Below are 12,313 nucleotides of genomic sequence, written 5' to 3'. Positions count from 1 at the left end.
CAGCTCCTGTCCTACCAAGTGCATACCTGATTAGCGGAACATAATTTTAACTTAGCCTTTACCCTTGTAGTTCATTAAGAGAAAAGCATGGGGCAAGTGGATCAAAGGTAAGGGCACTCTTTGTAGTTCCCCTGCACTATGGTGGCAGCAAACAAGACTTCTTCAATTAAAATCTCATCCTGCAGCTAATCTATGAGGTATTTAACAGCATATTTTTAACAGGACAGATTTTCTGCCCTTGGTCAAAAGCCTCCCACCCCCCTTACTCAAACATAGAACACCCTGTGACTGCTGCTGTTTTGATCCCCATGCTACAGCAGTGTAGCCAATGCTGAACACATACACACACCTTTTCAGAACATCTAGTGCACAATACCAAGGATAACAAATACAGACACCCAGTCAATCGAAAGGTTCAACGACAAGACTAATATAACACTCAAAGAGAACAACAGCAAAGTAGCATCAAGTGTATTAAAAGTATGCCCACTGCCCAGTAAGGACTTATTTGCTGTACTACATTTTGGAGGGAAATTTCAAAGCAAGAAATGGGATTTCTATTTAAGAAATACCTTATCCAGACTTCTTCAGAGCAATTGGGGAAATAAGGTGTAAGGGCCCCCTAAATATTCCATATTTTTCCATCCTGAAATTCTGAAAATGTTTTCCAGCAGCTCTCAGGGGTTTTTCTTCACTGGAATTTCTTTTCCTCCTCAATGAACAAATTTGATGCAGCTACACGTAAGATGTATTTAGGTTCCTACTATTAGTTGCCTATAACTCCTATTAGTTGCCTATAACTCCTTAGAACAGAAAAAAACAATCCACATCATCTTTTTAATCTCCCTACTTTATTAGCTAGGGAAGGAAACAGCAGCTCAGCTACTAATAACTAAAGAGCATGTAAACATACCAGTCTCCACAAACCAACAACAAAACCCCATGACTTAATTTAACTAATTTCATGCTTTCTTCTTCAGGCAAGAAGGAAGAAATTCTCACTGTACCTGAGGGGAAGGAAAAGACTCACAGTTCTATCATCAGCTTGCCAAAAAAGCAACATGCATCTGCCTGGCACCTCCTGGCAGCTGACTGGTATTCAGCTTCAGCCAGCCCAGCTGGGACTGATTTGCTGGCATTTAGAGATTCACAGGTGCAGCCACCAGCAGTTAGCTGACAAAGAGCTTGTGCAAATACTCCTTTCGCAAGCAGGTCTTTAGATCAACTGCAGTGCTATAAACCAGCAACTGAAGTTCCTCCTGAACACTCAGAAACAGGCTCAAGATGTAAGACAAGCTGACTCCCATTTGCATCTCCCAGTAGAGATCAGGAGCAAATCAATATATCTCTGGTGTGCTCCACAATTTGGCAAACTGTAACCCAAAGTCTATTTTTCCACATTTTCTTTGTTCTTATATTACTGTTTTGCATCATATTGCTTCCTCTCACTTGCTTAACTTGGTATTGTGCTCTAAAACATGCCTTCTGTCTCTGAAGCACTGATGCAGTTTGCAGGTACCAACAGCAACATCTGTTTTTTTCTTTCTAAAATAAGCATAGTCACATAGAGAAAATTGTATTAAAAATGTAAAATATCCAGGAGTGAACAGGGCCATTGTTTGCAGAGAAGACTACAGGGCACCAGGGCAGTCATGAGAGGGCTGCAGAGCATCTGTCAAAATCCTGTGGAGCACGAGGGTTCGAGTTGGCATGAACTGGGATAGGGAGAGAGGGGACAGAGCATTCTCATTGTTTAAATGTAAACAACAATAATAATAGGCTTTCGTAACTGAGAGGAGGAAGCAATCTAATGTGGAAAACAGTTGTTGTAACACTGTTTATGACTCCATGTTCCCAGAAAATATGCCAGGTTACTTTGTAACACTGAAGGGGGGCTAATCTGAGGTGACCTGAAATTGGGCAAATGGCTGAAAACCCATCTGATAAGATGGGTTTGGGAATACCTTTTCTCTTTCTGGAAATATGCCAGAGTGGAAAACACTGGGTGGAGGATCTGTAACTCTTGTGACTCTTAACAGCTTTATCCTTAAACCTCCAGAAAAATTCCAGTTGTTCAGGCAGTAAACCTTATTCACTGCCAAATGGTGGCTTAGGTAAACAAAGCATAGCATAAAATGTTTTCATTTTACTGGCATCAAAGAATTTTGCTTCTGAACTTTGAAATAACTTTTAATTACATGGGAAAGCACTAAAGAGACTCAGTAGCTTGATTTTTTTTCTTCAAGGAATCTATCCCTAAAATACCTCTACAAAGTCACATGACAACATCTGCAAAAAACATTCTTATAACTTACCTTGCAGACAAAGAACATACTTTTCAATAGCTGGAAGTCAGAAAAAATCAAAGAAGGAACCAAGGTCAAATGTTATCAACCAAAAGGGGAAAAGTTTACAATGAAGAAGGTAGTAGACACCACCTGTACTTGCACCTCAAGACCTTAAACAATCTTTGACTGCCATCATGGTAGATGATACAGGAATAGATAGCAAAATGTTATCTGTGCTCCACATGCACAGTCCAGGTAAAATGTCTGAACACACTACTGGAGTCCTAGGGCCCTTTAGATAGCAGGAGCCAGAGAGTTTGAAAGTGATTTGAAGGAGAGCTGGGTGATTTTGGGCTCCAAAGAAGGACATGTTATGAGTTTCTGTTTCAAAAATCCAGCTATGGCATGCAGTACTGGAAAGGTAAAGCTTCTCTGATATAAAAGCATACAGGCAGTGTTTCAAATTCTTCATTTTACATGCTGCTGATTCCTGTCCATTTTCTCATATACACCTTTTGAATCCACCAAAGATGATAAGAGTTAGGTGTTTGGCTAAAACAGAGAAGATGCTTTTTTTTTCCCTTGCTTTTTTTTTTTTTTTTTTTTTTTTTAAATCATGAAGGCTTAGGAATTGAAGTGTAATTCTGCTCTGCAATCTCACTGCGTGAAACAAGTTGTTTATGTTTCAGGAAAGATTATGACTTTGACCTGGAAGAAGAGGGAAATCTCCTTCCCCAAAAGCCAAAGGACACATAGTAACAAGTTCTTCAAGTAGGCCTCTGACATATATTCATATAAATGGTATGTCACATACTGTGGAGACTTCTAGAGTGACATCTCAGAGAGGTAAATAAAAAAATGGAATTAGTTGGTGATTTACTCATGACTAATCCAACTAAACAACTATGTTAAGAGCGTCCATCTGGAACTTCTAATGGTTTTCAGAATACAGCCCCATCCAGATTAAGATTACTATGTGTAGTTCACAAATCTCAACAGTTATTGTAATCCAGGACAACTCTTAAGACAAAGTTGCCACTTAAATTGTACTAGTCTTTTAAAGTATACTCTTGACTAACCACTCACATCTGAAATTACAGGGTCATTGTCTCCCAAGTGCCCTACCAAGTGCTATGTGTTTGTTAAGCAAAGCTCCTTACTAAAAGACAACTGCAAACTACCCCCACTGAGCCTTTCAAGGTCTTCTTCTACCTTGGTCCCTGGACTCACTTTCTTGGTGGCCTTTGTTTGCAAAAGTTCCAAAATTTACTAGAAACTTTGAAATGAGAAATAAATATAAGTCTGATTAATTAGATGAGGCTGAGACTCACTGCATGCTGATGGTAGTGCAGGTGGAAAAATCTCACATTTTTTTCCACCTTGGGACAAGAAAAAGAATCTTCTATAGAAGATTCCGATAGGGTCCTCTAGTTAGTTCTTTGGCCTCACTCCAAAAGGAATTACCTATTCAACAGACTGGTCCCTCAACCTGAACTGTCTTCAAGTTGACAGTCTCACAGTCAATGACACCAAAGACTGCTGACAGATACTAAAGAAGAGTAAGTAAATGTGAAAACACAAACTGTCAACACATCTTGTTCATTATTTTCAAAAAAACCACAACAACCAACAAGATTGAGGAAGATTTTCTACCATACTTCAGACAAACTGCAAGAAACAGAAATTGTATGTGAGGTTGGATTAACTGCTGACTAAAATGGAAAGTCTTTTGGGGTTGCTTTTTAAATCACTAAGCAAGAAGTGAAACACATAAAAGTTGTGTTGATCTTCTCTTCCTGCTTTGGGAGAAGACATAGTGGCTCTGAAATAAGAAAAAAAAAATAATCCATCAATAAATAAATAAAGAGCTAGTTTCAGTCAAGAAATGCTTGAAGTCTTAAAATAAACGTTGATCCTTTTAATTTAGCATGCTTTACCATGAGGCCACATATGTTCAACCTTTGCACGTTAGCTTAACCTTTGAGGTTAATTTGAAGATCATTTGGGATTTTGTTAAACATTACAAGCATACACACTGAAAGGAAGTAGTGCAGGCCATCTTATTAAGCATGACTTCACTACAGGTAAACACATTACAACAGCACACGAGACTGAAAATGTCTTGAAAAAACAATGAAGAAGATAAAGGGAGTAAATAAAATTACATCCTGGCTCCAGGACTGGTTCTGCCCAGAAAGTAAATACCTTCTTGTTGACAATGGAAAAGCAAAAGCATACTGTGAGAACAGCAAGACATTTTTACTCTAAATCATTGAAGCAAAGTATCCATGCTTACTCATCAGGAAAACTCTTATGTTCTTTTTTTCATGACTGCATTACTTTTTCCATTATCCTTTCCCCATTAAAGCATATATTCTTAAGCAGCCATGAAAGCAGGAAAAAATTAACTTCTTACCAACTCACTGCATACTGTGGCATCAATGCCATAGAGGCTAGTGCCTCTAATGAAATGGGTTTTAAAAATAGCACTAATTGTCAGAAAGTAATTTCTTGTGCATTTCACAAGTCACAGGCACAATTCAATCATGTTTTTTAATAGTTCATTTTACACGTATTGAAGTTAGAGAACTATTTTTGCCTTTTTTTTCTCCATTCACATGGGTAACCCTTGACATTACACAGCAACAACCCTTAGAAAAGGTCTGTTCCTTATGACAACTCATAGACATCTTAAATCTTAGCAAACTGGGACAAAGAGGAAATCATGGGCAGAGGTCCGAGGGTCAACAGAGCAGGCTCAAGGAATTCAGTCAATGGACCTATTGGAACCAGAGCCTAAAGGCAAGGTCTTGTACTGTGCTTAATTCTGTATGTGTGTGCCTCTCTCTCTCTAATTGGAAAGATTATTAAAAGCCCTTGTTTTCTTGGAGAAACCATCATCCAGGAGAATAAAAGCAGTGGCCTGTACATCAGTATCCCAGAGCCTACATATTCCTTCATTATTTTGCACCCAGCTGGAGAAATAAGATTTTTTCCCCAAATCAAGTAAGGCAGCAAAAGTTTTAAAATATTAACTTTTGCAACATTGTAATTTACAACATTATAATTTTATGTTATTTAAAAATTAATTAAAAACCCTTTTTAACACAAGAAATGGGAACTAGGAAGAAATTTCAGGGATCTTGAGCGGTACAACTCTCAGAAATCTGACAGTGTCATCCATTTGAGAGATTTCTACCTTCTATCACACCATGCATCCTAATGTGTGTAAAATACACCAGTCAAACAATGTGTTTCCTTTCACTTTTACTTGAGTATAATAATAAAGATTTTAAAATAATAATAAAACCCCTAAATTTAAAATTTCAGGGGAAAAAAAAAACACAACAAAAAACCAACCCAAAAAACACCAGTTAAAAAAGGAGGCTGGGGTCCCTTAGTTTTACAGGACAAATCAATACAGACAACTAAGTGAAGGGAGAAAAAAAACCATTTGCTAGTGTCACTGAATATCTCTGAGCAGTGACAATCTTTTCATCAGAAAACATATACTGAACACATTGCTATAAAACTGTGTGACAATGCTCTGCAACCAATTTCTGAGGGAAGCAGCAGCTCATTCTTGATGGGCTTACGGCTTGGGAACTTTTCTGACAGCTGTGACTGTTTCTGCTGATGTCCTCTCTTCACAGCTGAGCCAAATAAATCACTCAATTTAAGCACATCACAGACACTAAATGGTAACAAGCTAGGCATAGGGATGCTATTTGAAAGGAAAGAAAGTTCCACGGAAACTTCATATGAAAATTTAGATCCTAACAGCAAATATTTTATTTCCTTCTGAAAAGGGGATTTAAAATAAAACCTAAACACTACCACCCACAAGGCAGACTCTTCCAACAACATGCATTCTGTGACCACGGTGTATTTGTAAGAATCAACGAGCTAGCAAAATTTATAGCAGTGAGACTCTTGAAAAGCATGGGGTTTGGCACATACAAAACAAGGAGTTCAAGAGGCTTCCAAGAACACAGACTCAAACCACACATCTTACCTATCCCTGACTTAGCAGATCACAGAGTCTGTTTACATTTACAAGATCTGGGAGTTACAACAAAGTTAAGCCAACTTACTCTGAGCCACAAAATCCAGCCATGAGCACCATTCTGAGAAAAAAAAATAGCTCTTCATTTCTGGTACAGAAATTCTTCTCTGATTCATTGTCAGAGAAGAAAAATATCCACTTTTCCCTTCCTCTGCTCAGAACAAACTATCCTGAGAAGGCAAGAGCTCTCATATTAGTTGAACTTTGTTCCATAAACACAACAGGTGGCACAAAATGACTTTACAAATATATTTTCCTCCAGTAATGCCTTAGTTCTTGTAATTATCTCTTTAATTATAGTGTTCTCCCCTCATGTCCCCACCCTGAATATTTACAGACTGCTGATATACCCAGTGTCTGATATAGTATATCTAGACTGTACACTCAAGCCTTACGAGTATTTTCACTCATGTTAGGCTTTAAGAAGGCAAAGCAGAACTATTTGTCACTCAGATATTAACATCTGTAACCAGTTGTATTGAATTGTTCACTCATAGTTTTAATATTTTGGTGCAGTTTATCACCTCTTCTATGGACTCAAACTCCAGCTTTCAGCTGGAAAATGTACCAGGACATTGCCAACAGGGCAGGTAATGGAATTCTCAAGCAAAAGAATTCTGAATCTCAAATAAATCCCTTTTCAACACATTTATCCAGACAACAAATGAAGGTGCAAATGTAGCAAACAGTAAACACACTTATATGCCTGGACCTATCTAGCATGGGGTCTAACAGTAATAAAGTTGTAGTGGCAGACTTTTAACACTGATCAGAAATCTTAGTGTTTATACAGGCTCCAGACAGGTTTTGGCTATGTTGAAGCCTTCAGATTGTTAAGTGTCTCTGCTACACTAATGTACTCAGTCTGACATATATTCAATCTGACATTTCCTGCACCCATGCATTTTGCTGTTCTGACTGTAAGCTAACACCCTTTCCCCATAAAAGAATGCCCAATATCCAACAGAAATACTCCTACAACTCCAGGAGAAGATGCATCACATCTCCATCACCTCAGCTGACACAGAAGATATGCAGAAATGCACTATCTCTAGACCCCTCTTCACAATTTGTGGTGCATTACCCAGGCTGTGGATTAACCAAGCTTCACCTGACTCTTTCACTACAAAAACCTGTTAGTATTAGACACCCACATCACAGCACTGCCTCACGGTACCTTGTTGCAGAACTGCTTTGGATTGGATTAGAAGGACCCTGGGACACAGACAGTCTCTTCATCTATCCACTCATTACATACCTAAAGCATACACACAAAAGTGAACTGCCTCAGAGATTCAGTCATCCTTATCAGAACACCAACCTGAATCCAGCATGAAAAGATGCAGACTACAGGATGCCTCCAAAGATACTTCTCATCCATACTAAGCGCAGCACAAACTGAAGATGAATGTCTCTGGAGCCTCCACTTGACAGACTTGTTTTGCAGCTCTTGGTTCAAGCTGACCTACTGTTCCCATTTGCTTAGAGAAAGTGAGAAGAAGAAGAATCTCAAGGGACAGTCTGTTAGCACCACACCGGGAAGCCCATCACAAAGGGTCACAGCAGGTCAGCACCCTGAAAAATCTCCCCTGCTGATGGGAGACAGGTGTCCCCACAAAAGACTGCTTGAAGTCATTGGCTTTCCAGGGCTGAAATCCTGCACAAACTCTACAACTGCTGTCCCACCTGCCTGCAGTCAGAATGCAGAAGTGCACACAAGATCAGGGTCAGAAGCAGAAACCATGATGGCATCTCACACGAGGCTGGTTGTATCAGCATGGGCCCTGCCTGCTCCAGCAGAAAGGGCCACAAGGCACCTGGTCTCATACCTCTGAGTTCCAAAGAGCAAGCATCACCAGAGCCAGGGTTCAGCCACAGCAAGGGGATAAAGGCAACACAGCCTGCCCTGGGTAAAAGACACCCACAGAGAACAGTGAAATGAGGATTAGGCCAAGGAGGACAGATCCAACTGTCCACAAGCTGTAAGTAAATAAAGTTGGCTCTATTAAAATGACAATGAGACAGATAGAGATTTTATGAGGCTTGAAGACTCCGGAATCCAGCCCAGCTTCCCTTATTAAGGTAAACAAGGTAATACAAAAATCAATATATGAATTAGGACGTTTATTGTTTATGTAAAGATTTCTATATTCTGTGTTAAAGATTTTAACATGTGGGGAAAGGGTGAAGAGACAGCAAGCAAACTTGCTCTTGGCAATTTCCAGAGATGCTAATGAAGCAAGAACAAAGCTCTGTGAGACCTGGGATAACAGGACAGAGTGGCTTAATTTTGTCACAAGAAGAGAGACGCACACATCATGGGATTCACAGAATCACAAGCACATTTAATTTGGAAATACATGCTTGCCAAAATTATAATTTTACCCAGGACAGAAATGTTCCCAGGCTGCAGTATGTCTCCCACAATCTAAACCCTTGATCCACCTTCTGTGTAACATTTGGTTTGGAAAGGACAGTAAATGCTAATTGAGATCTGCCACCAGGAAGTCAGGAAAGCTTATCAGTCCTAAAGGCCATAAAACGGCTTTCACCAAAACAATGGAATAATTTATACTAGATATATAAGGTTAACATTAAAAGTATATAATTGCTTTCCTACTGTCAACATAACATGGGTAACAGGAAGGAAAGGAAACAGAATTTTTGCATACTTGAAGACTTCAAACAGAAAAGGCAGCAACACAATCAAAAGGAGTTTTGGAATAACAATAAAGATTGGTGGGAGAGAAGACCAACAGCTTCCTACAGAAACATAGTTTTCTGACTATACACACCTATATATATAGTAAAAGGAACCTGTGAGACATGACTGTATGGCATTACAAGATTTATATTAAAGCTCTGAGTAATAAGGAAATTAGGCTAAAATGAGGAAAATTATCCATGTTAGAATGTGTTCAATATATAAAATCTGGGTTTTTTTCCTCTGCAGTCAAGGCTTTGCCTATGCTTTGAATTAGCTCCAAAGCGTTCATGATCGGCCACCAATGCCCACAACTCAGTGCATAAATATTATAAAATAATTGGTGCAAGTGATAACTTCTATGGCTGGACTTTAAACTCGACTGCAATGTGATTGCTACCAAGTGATAGTTGAATCTGAAGGGAAGTTAAGACTAAAATTTGAGGAGGCTTTGCTTTGTAAGACTGCATCCCATGTGTTTAAAATACAACTAAATTTTTACTGTGATTACCAGCAATTAACATAAAACCTTTTTCTAGTCTGAGCTGAATGGAATTAATTATTATATATTGAGAATTTATTAGTTAGCACTCCTAAAGGTACCAAACCTTGGCCTCACGAATGCCCAGAACTAATAAGCCAGTAAAGGTAAAACACATTTCAGAAGTTAACAAAAACAGGTTATAAAAAAACCTTATCATTTTCATTCCAAATAGATGACAAAAGACTCTGTGAGCACAGTACAAAAGAAGGTGTGAGTAAAAGGAACCACCAGAGAGGCATTTTTCTCTACCTATTTTTTTCTATATGTCAACATTACAGAAAGGAATATTGAAAGGCCTTAAAAATTTTATGTTTTCCTATAAAAGTAGATATAGGAAACATTTACTGTATGAAACAGACTTTGAGGCTGAATAATTGGCAGCAAGTCCGAAATTTAGTACAGCAGACTTAAAAATCAGACACTTCCTATCTTTGAGTACAGTTATTTATTTATTTATTTATTTATTTATTTATGTAATTAGTCATATTTTTAAAGAGTGGATCACTCAGTGAGGTTTTAGAGTATCCAAACAGCGTTGGTTTCAAACATTCAAATCAGTGTCTGTTAGGTACTATCATATATCTGGAACTGCAAGGAAAAAACAAGATACTCCAGTAAGTACTGGTGACAGAGAGTAATCACTATCCATGACTAATATCTAATATGGATAAAGATATCTATTTCTTAACTATAACAGTTGCTGCTTCCTTACATGAGTATGCTTTGAGAAAAAATACTAGTTCCTACAAGAATCATCAGAGTTGAGAAAAGCAGCAACACCATTTACTGCTCAAATTCACCTCACGTGCTGCTCCAATTTAAGTGCAAACATTCTATCTAGATATAAATCACACTATAGGATCACCTCTACATTCATCTCACCAGAGCATATTTGGCGTGGGTTATTCCTTGTGTGTCGTCTGCCATGCAGGATTTGGATGAATCTTGGTAGGATCCTAAAATGACTTTCATGTCTTTCTCTGAAAATGCGGCGTTGAGACATGGATGTGTATCCCTGTATCTTCACCAAGTTATTCACCAAATGAAATAAAAAATCAGTGCTTCAGAATTACACTCTTCTAACACACTGAAAGTTACTCTGATTTTGTTTTTAAATGTTAATGGTACATAAAATTTCTTTCTCAAATTCAAACACTACCAAAAAAGATTAAAAAGGATGTAAAGAGCTGGAAATGGGTGCTGTTTGGTTATTTGTCTTTTATATGCTTTTTCCCAGAAAACAGTACCTGATTTTACTACAAAGAAAAAACAAAAAATCAGTTGTACTTAATGGACCAAAAATGCCAAGATAGTTTCTGTCCAAAGCTGTGAGACCCTCTCAGTTCCTAGCATGCTATGCTCAGCAGACAGGACATCTTCCCACAGCTTTCAATCTACTTTCAGTGTAATCAGTATGAATAAAGGAGGCACAGCTTCTCATCTAAGTCAGGTCAGACTAGCAGGTGAAAGTTCCAAAAAAACACTTGTGGCACTGTCTGCTTTTCAGTGTTTCATCCAAAAAGAACTGCAGCCAAACTAGCAGCCCTGTGCTGTTTCCACTGAAGAAAAGCCCCCACAAACATCCAGTTTGTTAGTGCACTCCAGCCACACACGATGATCCAAAGCCGCTGCTCAACCCAAGCAGCTGGTACTATTGCCTCTGCCTTCACATCCTTCTCCTTAACATGAGGGATGTTCAGCTGTTGCAAAGAGACATCCGTGGTTTCTCCTGAAGAAGGGCAAGTTGAAGGTCGTTATTGTAACTTAACAGTCTTGCTTGTAAGTTCACAACACAGTGCTCCAAGGGCAGAAATCTCACGCTGACACTTGTTGCACTTCCTAGTTCTGTGTCTGAGGCACCCTGTATTCCTCAGGGGCCAGTACTATGCTCATGCCAATAAATTAAAAGAAAATTGTCAATTGTCAATACAGTGTTGTCAGCTAGAAACTCCTCTTCAGTTCATTTCCCTAAGTTAGACTCTCACCATCAATCTATCTCCTCTTCCTCCCCCTGAATTTGCAGAGAAGAGAGGACAAAGTCCTTTAAAGGCAAAGCCTGTTCCCAGAATATGTGAGCAGAGAGGTCTCACAAGAAAAACCTGAATCTTCCTGGGAGTTACCAAACAACTATTAGGAAGGAAGGGAGGGGAAATGAATCCCAGGCTTTCTTAAAATATCAGGAAACCCTACACTGTCTGTTCCCCCTGTCTCTTTCATTGCAGGAGAGAGGAAATTGATAATGCTGCTTTACTTGGCAGTCAACATTTTCCTCTCAATTCTGTTTAACTATGTCCTGTATGGCCATGGCTCCACCACAACCCGAATATATACCATTACACACATCACACTAAAGAGTGTTTTGAAATATGGTGTACCAACTATCATTCCTCTGAAAACTAATGAAAACAGGTAACCTTTAGTTAAGTTATGCTGAAGTAAACATTAACTAAGTTATTACAAAATACTAGCTTGAATATACCTTGCCAATGAAGGAGAATCATTACCGCTTCAGCTGGAAAACATTTGACTTTCAACACGAAATCAAAGGCAAATGTGACAATATTGAAATGTTATGTTAAATAAACATTTTATGCAAATATCACTTGTTTTCCAAATTCATTATACTGAGCAGATGGACCAATGCATAATGCAGCCATGCTACTCATCCTGGATCAAAGGCCTACCAAGCTTATTTAAGTAATAGAGGAATT

General features: G+C 38.6%; 1 protein-coding gene across 11 annotated transcripts in view; it reads right to left on the bottom strand.

Moving 5' to 3' along the window:
- The window catches only part of MCF2L (MCF.2 cell line derived transforming sequence like), a 162,869-nt gene that overhangs the window by 91,224 nt on the left and 59,332 nt on the right, over positions 1-12,313 (bottom strand). For 2 of the 11 annotated variants that reach the window (XM_051617545.1, XM_051617624.1), the window contains exon 1: positions 10,485-11,677. The exons of 7 other annotated variants lie outside the window; for them this stretch is intronic. In XM_051617545.1, the coding sequence (XP_051473505.1) occupies positions 10,485-10,605 (121 nt within the window). In that variant the 5' untranslated portion in view covers positions 10,606-11,677. Of the gene's footprint in view, positions 1-1,007; positions 1,467-7,675; positions 7,741-10,484; positions 11,678-12,313 lie in introns of those variants that run through there. 2 more of the 11 variants (XM_051617585.1, XM_051617595.1) reach the window with 2 other exon arrangements.

This window comes from Apus apus, chromosome 1 (genome assembly GCF_020740795.1).
Source record: "Apus apus isolate bApuApu2 chromosome 1, bApuApu2.pri.cur, whole genome shotgun sequence".
NCBI classification, from domain to species: domain Eukaryota; kingdom Metazoa; phylum Chordata; class Aves; order Apodiformes; family Apodidae; genus Apus; species Apus apus.
Note: the sequence above shows the minus strand (reverse complement) of the source record. Positions and strands in the feature narration are given on the sequence as shown.